The following is a 14,006-nucleotide window of genomic DNA, read 5'->3' on the forward strand; positions in this document are numbered from 1 at the left end:
TTAATCCCTGCACTCAGGAAGCAGAGGCAGGCGGATCTCTGTGAGTTTGAGGCCAGCCTGGTCTACAGAGGGAGTTCCAGGACAGGCTTTAGAGCAACAGAGACACCCTGTCAAAAGTCCAGCTTTTGCTTCATTTCACTAGAACAGATTTCCAGGAGTAGGAGTAATTCTGTTGAGTCAAAAGGCATGAATAGGTCAGCCTCAATAAATTATTGTAATGGATATAACTAATGTACAGTTTTAAATAGGATGTTTAGAAGAATTTTACTAGGTTTAAGAAAAACTTAGAATTTTTATTACACCAATATTATTTTGAAATTGGCAATAAATTATTAAAACATTGTTTCTATTGTGTTTACAACATTCTTTCATAACTGAATTTATCTTTAATAGATTGATGAACTCCCAGAGGGAGCTGTGAAGCCTCCAGCCAACAAGTATCCCATCTTCTTTTTTGGTACCCATGAAACGTAAGTTAACAAAATAGCCTAAGTTTCAACAGCTCTGATCTGATTCCACTAGATTACATATTAATATGTGATCTATACTGTTTAATGTTACTTATTATGTCCTCTTATAAAATAACAGACTTAACACATTTTATTACTATAAGGTGCATTAGTTATTTTTGCATGTTGTAACAAAACACAACAGAAGCAAGTTTGGGAAGAAAGCCAGGGGATTTCAGTTCCTCACATCAGGGAAGGCATGGTGGAGTCTGTGCAAGAAGAATATGTGGTTATAGGTTTTTACATGTGGACTAGGACTAGGACATGCAGAAAAGGCAAGCCGGGGCAGGCATGGCCATAGCTTAAAAGGTACGTTTCTAATGACCTATCATTCATGCCTCACCCCATAAGACTCCACAACTTCCCAAATTAACATCACTGTCTGGGTACTAAATGTTTGAACCTTAGAGCAAGGGAGAGGGGGCATTTCAAATCCAAACCATAAAGTAAGTTTTTGTTCATAGAAGTCTTGATTACTGAAAGCACATCTTTGCTTTAAATGCCATTTCTGTTTCTATTTTAAGTGTTGGTTATCAACCCAAGTCTCCTTTCAGGACACTTGTGAAGTCCTAGAGCAATGGACTTACTGCTGGGACTCTGTACATACATGTCCCATTTAGAGAAGCGTCTTCCACTCATTTTTATAGGACAAAGTTATGTTCTCTTAGCTCTTTCAGCTTTAGACCTAAAACAAACATACTGCCTTTTAAAGATTTTCTAATTACATTTGTTAATATATGGATTCTAGTAATATATACGTTTATTTCCTTTTTTCACAGTAATCCAGAAGTGGGCACAGTGGATAGACAGATTTGCTCTAAATGAGTTCTAAGAGTTGCACCCTCTCTCAGATCCTACCAGTCCTTGGTATTACCCTTGTGTGCCTGTTCGTGAGAGCCTCGCTATATAGACCACATTGGCCTTGAGCTCACGGAGATCCCTCTGCTTCTCCTCCTAAGTGCGGAGGTTAAAGTCATTTGTCTGCACACCTAGCTCATTGGCTTTATTTAAATACTGACGTTTCCGTTGTACATGTGCATCTTCTAGGGAGAGGGAAAGAGAGAAGAGTGAAAAACAGGATGACTTGTAAGGAAATGGCAAGAAAGGTCCCTCAGTCACTTCTGCTTGCACTCATTCCAGTGTCAAGAATTTGGTCATGGAACCGCACACAGCCATAGGGAAACTGGGAAATGGTTTCCAGTTCAGCAGTTTTAAAATATGGGAGGAGTAATAACCTGTTAATGAAAGACAGAAGAAGAAGAAGATGGTTTTGGGGATAATTTGCAGTCTTGCCACTCTCTATCATTTACTTTCATTTAAATGTTAGCAGAGTTTGAAAGGAATCTTAGCTTGCTATTTCTCCCATTCCAACTTCACCTCATTCTGGTCTTGAAAGCACCAGGGTAAAGTCCTGAAGACAGAAAGTTATTTTCTTGTGTGAGAGATAATGTGTATCTTTCAGGAAATAATCTTTTAGGACTTTTTGGTATTGTTTTGAGTTTAGTTTATTTTGGCTTAATTTTATTGTTGTTGTTCTGTGTGTGTGTATGTGTGTGTTGCTGGACTAGCTACAAGTCCTCAAGGAGGCAAGAAGCTAAACACAAGTCTTATTTTTATCTGACAAACACTGTATATACCTTTTCTTAGGTTGCTAGAAAGCTTAGAAGTAAATGTTTTACCTATCAATAGAATATGCTTTGTGATACATATTTTATTTACCTCACTCCTGACCTTATTTTATATGCATACCATTGTTCTGGTTTCCTTAGAATGACCTGTTCCAAATTATCTGGCTGCATTTTTGGGGACAAAGCAAAAGTTAACTTAAAAAAAATCTCACTTGTACTGTATGCACCTTTTACTAAAATTATGTGTTTACTTTTATTCCCTTGGTAAGTATTTGTTTTTTAAGGTATTCTGTAAATCAATGGAAGTGGAAAGGTGCCCTTAAAGACCTGCCAACTGGCACACAAACTTTAAGCAGCTTAACCCACAGTTGTTTCCTATGCATAGATCAATGATTGCAAAAGTCAAAGGCTAGAGTAATAATTCCTGTTAAGTTTCCTTGAAAGTGAAGTAGACATATAATGTCCACTTTTTCTCATGTTCATGATGTTCATCAAATAAAACTTTAACCTACCCATCCCTCAAAAGTTTTATTCTTGATTGTGTATTTGAGCATTTCCTTTCTTCTCCTCCAACTCTTCCTGGACCCACACCTCCTTCCCTACTCATTCAACTTTGTGTCTTTTCTTTTTAAACCACCAGGCAGGAACAATTTGTGCTGCCCAAATATTCTTGGATGTGTGGTATCTTAGTTTAGGTTCCTATTAATGTGAAGAGACACCATGACCATGGCAACTCTAGTAAGGAAGAACATTTAATTGTGGTGGCTTACATTTTCAGAGGTGCCTACTGAAGGTTCTGTCCCACACAGTCCCACAGCAATTCAGTCCCAAATGAACACACAGAAGCTTATATTCATTATAAACTGTTTGACCTATTGCTTAGGCTTATTACTAACTAGCTCTTACAACTTAAATTCACCCATAATTCTTTTTTTTTTTTTTTGGTTTTTCGAGACAGGGTTTCTTTGTGGTTTTGGAGCCTGTCCTGGAACTAGCTCTTGTAGACCAGGCTGGTCTCGAACTCACAGAGATCCGCCTGCCTCTGCCTCCCAAGTGCTGGGATTAAAGGCGTGCACCACCACCGCCCGGCTTCACCCATAATTCTTGTCTATGTTTAGCCATGTGGGTTGGTACCTTTTCTTAGTAAGGCATTCTCTCTTGCCTCGTCTGTTTCTGGATTATGACTGCATCTCTTCCCAGAATTCTCCTCATCTGGTTGCCCTGCCTATGCTTCCTGCCTGTCTCCTGGCCAGTCAGCGTTTTATTAAGCCAATATGACAAATCTTTACAGTGTTCAAGAGCATTATCCCACAGCACAGATGTTTAGTCCCTTATCATTATGGTGTGACATGGTGGCATGCAGGCAGACATAGTGCTGGAGAAGTAGCCAAGTGTCCTGCATCTTGACTTAAAGGCAGCAGGAAGTAGTTTGAAACATGGGTGTGGCTTGAACATGTATGAGACCTCAAAACCCGCCTCCATAGTAACACACTTCCTCCAACAAAGCCACATGTCCTAATAGAGCCACTTCCTTTGGGGGGCATTTCCTTTAAAACAACCACATGTGGTCTTCCTGGAGTATGGCTAACTACCAGGTCTACACTCTTCCCTGATAGACAGGGTCTCACAGAGCCCATAGGCTCAGACTCCTGCCTCCACCTCCCATGTGCATTGTAAGTGTGCCAACACACTTAGTATACGTAGATTTGTTAGTTTATTTTTAAACCATCTGGAGAGGTCATTGCTATACCCAGTCAGAAAATGGAATTTATGAATTACTGCTAGCATGTTGAATGAAAGGTTTCAGTATCATCTTTTTCTGATTTCTAAATTCCTATCTCTAGCTCATAGTTTTCTTTAATCTCCAGAAAATATTTTCTAGCTCCCTACTTGATATCTTCTTTTGAATGTTTTAACTGGGACTTCAAGTTTTACAACTAACAATATGCTTCATCCCAAATTTTTTTCTGCAAGAGAAAAATCGTCACCGGGCGATGGTGGCACACGCCTTTAATCCCAGCACTCGGGAGACAGAGGCAGGCGGATCTCTGTGTGTTCGAGAGGTCTACAAGCGCTAGTTCCAGGAAAGGCTCCAAAGCCACAGAGAAACCCTGTCGAAGGGGGGGGGGGAGGGAGAGGAGAGAGAGAGAGAGAGAAACATTTCAGAAACTAACAACTCTAGCTTTCTTATTTATCATCCTGAACCCTAGCCTCAAATCCAGTTTTTCCACCAAGGTTTTTTTCCTGAGAATGAAATCTGATTTTTGATCATTTCTTCACCAACTACACCCTGGCCCAAGTTGCCATCATATTTTTTTTCAGTAGCCTTCTGTTAGCTTTTGCTTACATCCTAGTACCTAACCTTCACTTGGTTTCCAACATGACAGCCAAATGGTGCTATGAACACAACTCAGAACCTTGCATGGCTTCCCATACTACACAGTACCTTTGCAATGAGCTCCAAGGCCCTAAACAGGTCGCTAGCCTGTTACCTCTCTAACCATGTCCATACTGGTTATTGTTACTCATTTCACTCTAGCTGCCCTGGCCTCTTCTGTGTTTCTCAGACACATAATTTTTCCCAGGTAACAGCACAGAGGGTGCCTTCACCTCCTTTACTTAGAAGTTCCCTTTCTGGTCATGCCTTCTCCAGTCTTTATAGCTGAAATTGTAGAAGTCATCCCTAATGCATCCATCTGGGATGGGCTAGTTTTAATTGTCAACAACCCAACCTAGACTCACCAGAGAAAGAGTTTCAGTGAGAAATTAGCTAGGCGAATAATTTGTCTGTGAGGGGTTTTCTTAATTGGTTATTTGAACTAGAAAGACCCACCCACTGTGAGAGCGCCATTCCCTAGGATTGATTCTGACTGTATGAGTGGAATGAGTTGAGCTTCAGCGTGCATGCGTTAACTCATTGCTTTCTGCTCTTGACTGTGGATGTGATGTGTCTAGCTGTGTCAGAACCCTTGACTTCCCGACAGTGGTGGATGTTAACCTCAACTATATGCCAGATCAACCCTTCCTTCCTTAAGTTGCTCTGTCCGGGTGTTTTATCACAGAAACAGGAAAAGAAACTAAGACACCATCCTTCTTTGTATACAAGAAATATGTGTTTAGTTTGCCATTTTAATTGGTCTACTATCAGCACCTGTACTTCCTGAAGGCAGCAATTGCTGTGCCTTATTCCCATACCATTGCAACAATGCCTGACACATTATAGGAGTCTGACTGGTATTTGTCATATTAATAGCTACGTAAACTTTAATTTGAAATGTCTCAAGGATGTCAGTCAAAGTGAGCCTTAGTAGTTTCACTCACTAGATTAAGATCACAAGTCACGATATTAAAGGTTCTGTTCAGTGTGCCACAGTCTGTTACCTACAGAATTTAACTACTTTTTCTCGATTATAATTAATTTAGTTAGGAAAGCTTTAAATTAGATATAATTTTGTTTACTTTGCCACTTCTGGGTTGTTCTCCCCCCAAGCAATTTACAGAAATAATTTTGGCTAGGCTAACTATTCTAAAGTAGTATGCAGAATTAAATAATTTTTATTCCAGTATTTAAATTCCTAATATAAATCTCACAAACCCTTACCTACAGTAAGATTAACATAAATACTAGTTTAAAATGATGATTGACACAAAGTAAATAGCTCTAATTCTATCTTGTGTAACAAGAAATCAATTTTAAACGAAGTATATTGGTAATATTAATATAAAGTCAAAATTGGACAGTCCACAGTTGCTGACTTTACATACTCAGATATCCATTTTATCGCCTTGAAATATGTTTTTAAAGCATCTTGTGATATGTGTTTAACCCAGAGGGTTTATATATACTTTAAATAACTTTATTGTAATGTGCTCTGACATCGTATTTGATCTTGATATTTACAGTACCTTGTATTTGAAGGTCAGCGTGTCAGTTCTATTTCTGATCTATCTCTGCAGTGCATTTCTAGGTCCTAAAGACCTTTTCCCATATAAGGAATACAAAGACAAGTTTGGAAAGTCAAACAAACGGAAAGGATTTAATGAAGGATTATGGGAAATTGAAAATAACCCAGGAGTGAAATTTACTGGGTACCAGGTAATAGTTTGCATCACAGTCTCTTGTTGTACTCTTATTCCTTGCTTTTAACTCTTATGCATCTTTGTAAAATGTCCTTCTTTTTAGTACTTACCTTTCATTCGTTTGAAGTCAGAGTTCTTCTTTGGCTATAGCAGCAGTTTTTTTGATTAAGTACCAAGTCTTGCCCAGAAGAGTCTGAGTTAAGTGGCCATTGAACATTGAAAAATCGACTCTTGACAGTCATTTGGGTCATTAATTGAATCAGGATTACCCATGCTGCTGAGATTAGCTTCAAATTCTTGACCACAAGCAACCCTCCTACCTCAGCTGGAATTAGAGATGTGTGCCACTGTGCCTGGCTGTCATAGTTCTTTATTTTAAAATGTTAGAAGTAGGCCAAAGTCTTTGAAATTTAAGCAGAGTGATTGTTTCCACAGTTTGTGTTCTTTTTTTTTTTTTCTAAAATGTAATTGGCTGATTTTTTTTCCCTTAGACAATTCAGCAGCAGAGCTCTTCAGAAACTGAGGGAGAAGGTGGGAATGCCGCAGACGCGAGCAGCGAGGAGGAAGGCGGTAGAGTAGAAGATGGAAAAGGCAAAAGGAAGAGTGAGAAAGGAGGCTCAAAACGGAAAAAGTCCCGCACTTCAAAGGTCATGATAACCTCCTCCCACTATTCATGGCTCATGCATGTTCACTAAAGGCTTTCTTCTGGGTAGGAGGTATAGTTGCTTGGCAAAGTGCTAACCTAGAACATGTGATTCAGCCACATCCCCTCCCCACCTCCACAGACACACTACAAACTCTAGAGGCAGAAAGGCAGAAGCCCTGAGGTATTCGGGGAGTCACAGCTGATTGCCCTGAACGTACTGCATGCTTAGTTGAAGGAGGAAGGTTAAACAAAATACTGTAGGGTGCATCCGTACCAGACATTGAGTTAAACTGGGTATGCAGGACTGAGGATTCCGACTCCAGCGAAAGGGAGAGGGGGCACAATAAACAAGTAAATAATAAACAAATGTAAATCATGAAAAGAGGATGAAAACAGAAAGCACAGGTACCCTTAGATCTGGAGCATAGAGACACAGGTCAATGCTGAACAGTGCAAACTTGCAAGCGGTGTCGGTGAATGGGTCCAGGTCTGTTCCAAACGAAGCAGCAGTGACGTGATGGCAGATTTACAAAGGGAAGGAGTAGGTTTGCTATACGGTACTTTAGATATGAAGTCAAAAATACTGAGATTTGTGAAAACTTTTGAAAGTAAGTTGAAAGTAAGAGAAATGGATCCTTGAGGAGCTAAGATTGGTTCAAGATTCAGTAGAGTCTGTCACATGATTGAACTCTTGAAATTATTTCTATTTTGATTCTTGTATTTATTGGCTCTATATAATTAGGAACCCCTGAGAAAACAAGTACCAAGAGCTTCTCATACAATTAGGATTTAACTTTGGCAGTTGTTAAAATCTACCTACTAACATACAGCTGAAATGCTATCCATTCATTGTTTTTTCCTATGTATCTAGTTGTGTGATTCACTATGTATCTTAGTGACTACTACTAGGGCTGGAGAGATGGTTCAGTAGGTAAAATGCTTACTGCACAAGAATGAGGACCAAGTCTAGATAACCTAGCACCCACCTGAAATCGGGGCCCATGTGGTTGTAACCCCCGAGCTGGCAGGGTAGGTGAGACAGGATGATCCCTGGAAGGGGCTTGCTGGTCACCCAGTCTAGCCCAATGAGGGAGTCCAGTAAGAGACCCTACCTAAAAATATAAGGTAGATTCAGGCCCTTTGAGACCATTGTGTTCCACATATATATAGGCAGCACTAAATGTATGCAGTGAGTATTAAATTTAAAAAAAAAAAAAAGCACAAGCACATGTAGTTAGGAGGGGAAAATAGTGGGGAGGGGGTAGGAAGAATTGGACACGTGCACACACACGCACACACACACACACACAAGCAAACAAATGACTGCTTTTGGTGAGGATAAAGTTGGTTAGTTTTAAGTTGAGTTTCTTTTAGCATTAGTGTTTTCCTTAAACATCCATTTGAATTTCTACTTAATTGATTACCTGCTGAGCTTGTATGGAATGTGTTTGCAACCTTAAATTATGTAAAAGCTACATAAGGCTTCAAAGACTTAATAATGGACATGTTGCCTTTAAATGTCACTATTTCATTGCATGTTTCCACAATCAACAATACCAAGACTCATAGTTAGGGTAGAGTTAGCACTTTACAACAGTAAAGGTGAAGCCTGAAATTTACCATTTAAAGGATTGTTTAATTTTAATTAATTAGAATTAACTATTTTTATTTAATTGAAATTTTCATGATCACTTAAGAACTATGTTTAGTTTTTACTGTTGCTGGCTTTCCACAATGCCAGGAATTAAAACTCTTTGTACATGCTAGGCTAATACTCTACCACCTGAGCTACTTAGTACCCAGCCCAGAATTCTAACTTTTTTATATACATTTGTGTGTTGAAGTGGAGGTAAGGTGTTTGGGTTTTTGTTTGCTTGTTTTTTTTGTTAGTTAGTTTGTTTTCTTTGTAGAGGGTCTATCTCTGTAATCCAGCCTAGCCTGAAACTGAATATATATCTCAGACAAGCCTTGAACTCATGGTGGTCTTTCTGCCCCAAACTCTGAAATGCTGTGGTTACAGGTAGCTGAGAAGCCTGGTCAGACTGGACCTTTTTCCTGTTAATAACACAGTGGAGCCGGGCGGTGGTGGCGCACGCCTTTAATCCCAGCACTTGGGAGGCAGAGGCAGGAGGATCTCTGTGAGTTCGAGACCAGCCTGGTCTACAAGAGCTAGTTCCAGGACAGGCTCCAAAACCACAGAGAAACCCTGTCTCGAAAAAGCAGAAGAAAAAAAAAAACAACAACAACAACAAAAAAAAAAACACAGTGGGTCTCAACTGTCACTTAGATCAGAATCCTATGGATTGCTGTTGACATGCCTTAAGGTCCCAGAGCTGCTGTTCCAGAACTTGGTGGAAAGGCTGGGAATCTAGTTTATAAGTCGGCCAACACGGAAATGACAGCGGGAGAACCACTTCCTACTGTAGCCGTGTTACTCTCTGGATTCCCAGTGTTTTCTTTTTGTTGAATACATGAATCTCTCTTACAATTGAATAGTCTACTTTTGTTCTTGAAAACCAGTAGTCTGTAAACCTTCTGTAACATCCAGTTAGGTAAAAGGATTATCTCATATCTCCTCTATCTACAGGATTGCATTTACCTGTGAGGGGAAAAAAACTCAATCAAAATAAAAAAGCCAAAGTACAGCAGGTCTGAGGAAAGTGACTTATCTTTTAACAAGTGTATAGCTGGTTCATGTTAAACAAGCACTAGTAGATACTAGAAAACTGTAAATTAAAAGTATTTTATGCAAATGATTTATGGTTAAGGCTTATCAGATCCTTAAAACAAATTAGTAAAAATGCTAAAAGAGCAAGAATTTTAGTTAGCAGAACAACAGTTAAACGTAAAACCAACTCAAGTCCACACTGATAAAACAGATGATAAACACTAATTTAAAAGAAACTTACAGGACTTATGATCTGAAGAGCTTTACAGCATTAGTTTTGCAGCCAGATTTCCTGCGAAGATACTATTGTCACTCATTAGGAGATGTCTAAAAATGCCCTGGCTCTCATTGGTGTGAGACTTAGTGTTTGTATCATGCTAAGTGCTGAGAAGCATACTCAGGGTTACTTACAAACAACCTGCACAGGCATTTATATATATTATGATGTTCTACGTTCGGCTAAGAGTGGGAGGTCAGCATTGTTACTTGAGGATACCGCAATCTAAAAAGGTAAAAAACGATAGCATTTTAAACTAACAGTTTGGCTATGGTTGGTAGTTTTAATCAAGTAAAATAGAAGCAATCTATTGTGTTCTGTAACTAGAAGATCTTTCTCTTTGTGTTTTAGGTTTATTTCATGTGTGTGTTGCCTGCCTGTTTGTATATACAACATGTGTGTGTATTGCATGTAGACCAGAATGGGAAATTGGATCCCCTGAAACTGTAATTATGAGTGGTTGTTAGCCACTATATCAGTGCTGGGAACTAAACCCAGGTCCTCTGCAAGTAATCTCTTTTAACCACAGCCATCTCTCCAGCCAGTCTTTGCATTTAAAAAAACATTATATATGTAAGGGACTGGAGAGATGGCTTAGAAGTTGAAAGCGCTTGTTCTTGTAGAGGACCAGAGTTCAATTCTCATTGCTCACATCAGGTTGCTCACAAGCACTTACAACTGCCCCTGTACCACACACATACAAAATAATTTTTAAAATCGGATTGTATGAGAAGGTTCCAATTTGCTAATTCATTTCTGGAAATCCAAAAAATTATTGGGTTAGTCAATTTACCTTAGTTTTTTTTTTTTTTTAAAGTATTTGGAGATTGATCTAAAAATATTTCTCCTCACCTTCCTTTTCTCCTCTAGAGAAATGGCCTCATGTAGCCCAGGTTGGTGTCAAACTCATATGTAACCCAATCATGTTGTTGAACTTTTGAGCCTCCTCCTCTGTCTTCTGAGGGCTGAGATGACAAATATCCATCCTCATGCCCAGTATATATAGTGCTGGGGATCAAACCCAGGCTTTCCTGCATGCTAGTCAAGCACTGCTACCCGAGCTACAAGCCCAACCATTAAAACCTCTTAAGAGAAATACAGATTTAATAGATAAAGGGCAAGCTGGTCAAGTTCAGAACATGTTAAAGGGACTGCATTTGGACAGACAGCTTAGCTTTGTGTTTTCTACCTAGTAGTCGTTCACACAAGCCCATTAGTCATTGTTTATTGTTTATATGCTTGTAATTAAACTTGCTTTTTACTTTAAAAGAAAAAACTTCTTAAGAGGAGTCATCATGGTCACTCAGTTGGTAACAGCAGTTGCCACCAAGTCTGATGACCAGTTCAGGAACCACATGATGGAAGGAGAGAACTAGTTCCCAAGGATGTTCTCTGACTTCCACACATGCTGTGGCAGGTGCATACACCCATACAAATACATACTCATACACAATAAATACATATAATTCTAAAAATTCCAAAAAAAGTCTTTTAAAGGGAAATGTTAAAAATGTTACATTTCACCATCATATATAAGACATACAATTGAAGCCATATTTTTCTAGCTTTAGTACTGTTCTGCCAGGCGACTTCTGCTGCAAACTATAATTTGATTTCAAATGGAAGATGACAAAGAAAACGCCCTAGCTCGCCAGTGTTCCTTGGTGATTAAGTAATTACCCGTAGTTTAAAGATTATATTGTGGTGTCATGCTGTGGTGGGAAGGCTTTGTCAGAGTCTTTCTAAGTCTGTCCCTGGTCAAACAGCACAAGGTCTTCTGCCTTCAATGTCATGTGCTGTCTCGGGAAGTTCACCCCGACTCTCGGGACCTTTGTTTCTATTGCTATAAGGTGACTTTCAGTTCTGATATCTACTAAGGTGGTAGGTCCTCACCCAGTTGTGTTTAGTCATGCTGTGGGTGTCTGTAGAGTCCAAGTTTTAATATCATATTTCTTGCTATAATTAGGTGGTTGTCTAGCCTGTATCTGCTTCCTTTCCAGCTAGTTACTCTAGGCCCAGAGAAGTAAAATGACTTGTCCAGCAGCACCTAGTCCAGCCTTGGCACACTAAATGTGTTGTGTATGTGCTCCATAGAGTCAGACGATATGCAAACCAGCTCCTAATGCACCTCTTTACTTATTTTTGTGCATTTGCTGGAGCTCTGCTTTTGACTCTAATTTTTAACTTTTAATATTTAGAAGTCTTCTAAACAGTCCCGGAAATCTCCAGGAGATGAAGATGATAAAGACTGCAAAGAAGAGGAAAACAAAAGCAGCTCTGAGGGCGGAGACGCCGGCAATGACACAAGAAACACGACTTCAGACTTGCAGAAAGCCGGTGAAGGGGTGAGGATGTGCTGATGATTTCCTTATCTCCTGCTAACCTAGAAGACATTGCCCTGTGGAGTCAGTGTCCATGTCTTAGCCTTAGTAGACATGCGGTTTCTTGTATCCATTCACAAACCTGAATGAGAGGTCAGATGTTTAGAGTCTGAGGACAAAAGAGAGCCACGTGGAAATTGTACCTTCCTGGAAAATTGGAGCTCTGAATTATTTATTTTTCAAACCACTTTAACAACTACAAGTATTTTAAAGTAGTTTGCAAGTTACTGAAATTGAGATTTAACAGTTCTGTTTCTTTAATCACAAAGTCAGTAGCATATCCAAAATAGAATATAAGTATTCAAGCTGGATTTGAGTACTGATATTTAAAAGACTTATAGGACTTACTTTGACTCTAGTTAACTTCTGTTGACTTTGGCATTGCAGGCAGGTCCACATTTGTGAAAGTGGTAGTAAGGGAATTTGTGCACTGGGGCCTTTCCCATAGCATTTTCTCTGTAGACCAGTTGTCTTCATAGAATAACCTATGAAGGCTGGGCACTTGAGAGCACAGCCCTGGCCCAACAGCACTGACTCCCAGCAACTGCCCTTGATGAAATCGTGGGTGAGCCGTGGAACCCGGGAAGTGCGCTGCTCCTCTATTCAACTGGTTCTCTATCCATTCTCGCCTGTCCACACCTGTCCCGCTTGCCTGTCAGCTTTCCCTCTTCATCCCACTTGCCTGCCATTACTCTCCAAGTACACTTGGTTGTTCTCTTACACCACGCAGGTTAGGCTTCTGTAACCTCCACCTCTTTTTCCTCCTCTCAGCTTTTGAAACAGGGTCTTGCTGTATGCCCCGTCTGGCCTAGTACTCACGGTGCAGCTCAAGCTGGCCTCAAATTCATATTACTCATGCTTGAACCTCTTGAGTGCTGGGTCTACAGGGTGCATCACCAAGCTTGGCCTTCTTCTTCTTCAAGTCCCCTTCTCTCGCAGCATTTAGTACCATGCGGCTCTTCTCTCCTCCCGACTCTCACCAGTCACCGTTCTCTTCTGCTCCCCTCCCTCTCCTAGAGCTCTCCTGCAGTCTGCCATGGTATGCTTCCTTAAAAGTTCACACATCCACGGGGGCGGGGGCGTGCCTCTAATTCCAGCGCTTGGGGGGCAGAGGCAGGTGGATTTCCTAGTTCGAGGATAGCCAGGGCTACACAGAGAACCCCTGTCTCGAAAAACAGACAAGTTCCTATTTCAATTTTTATTAACATTATTCCGTGTGGCTTGTTTATAAACATTTAATGATGGCATTTACTCACTGCTGTGCTTTTAAGTTCATTTATTTGGTTATATGTAGCAGCAAGTTTGGTTTTTGTTGTTTTTTTTTTTTTAATTAAAGTTCTTACTCATGGGGGGTGCTGTTCCAGCTTGCCATACGTAGTTCATGTATAGAGGTCCCAGGACAACTTTCAGGGATCTGTATTCTCACATGAATCCTGGGATCAAGCTCAGAGCTTGGGCTTAGCGAAAGTACCTTTACTCACCAAGCCATCTTGCCAACCCTTATTCATTTTTCAGTGCTGTGTAATGCTCAGGTTATATAACATATAATGTTGGCAGTATGCCAAATTTTGTAGTCAGTCTACTGCTAATGGGTTTTGTGCTATTTCCAGCTTTGGGCAGTTCAAAACTATATTGCTATAAGCATTCTGTCTCCTAGTGTACATGCTCGAGTTTTCTTAGTTTGCACTAGAGCTGGAGGTGCTGAAGTCCAGGTTTATGGCTTTCAGTTTTACCAAGTCCCTTTCTGGAGGATTGGTCAGTTTATGCTCAGACAAACAATGCCAACAGTGTATTATTTTGGTGTCATCTGATTTTGG

At 40.0% G+C, this 14,006-nt stretch overlaps 1 protein-coding gene across 1 annotated transcript in view; it reads left to right on the forward strand.

The window, feature by feature from the left end:
• Positions 1-14,006, forward strand: part of Hdgfl3 (HDGF like 3) — a 52,874-nt gene that overhangs the window by 32,059 nt on the left and 6,809 nt on the right. The window contains exons 2-5 of the mRNA XM_057756608.1: positions 394-470; positions 6,095-6,233; positions 6,709-6,864; positions 12,007-12,153. Coding sequence (XP_057612591.1) covers positions 394-470; positions 6,095-6,233; positions 6,709-6,864; positions 12,007-12,153 — 519 coding nt within the window. The remainder of the gene's footprint in view (positions 1-393; positions 471-6,094; positions 6,234-6,708; positions 6,865-12,006; positions 12,154-14,006) is intronic.

The sequence above is a fragment of the Chionomys nivalis genome, chromosome 23, assembly GCF_950005125.1.
Source record: "Chionomys nivalis chromosome 23, mChiNiv1.1, whole genome shotgun sequence".
NCBI classification, from domain to species: Eukaryota; Metazoa; Chordata; class Mammalia; order Rodentia; family Cricetidae; genus Chionomys; species Chionomys nivalis.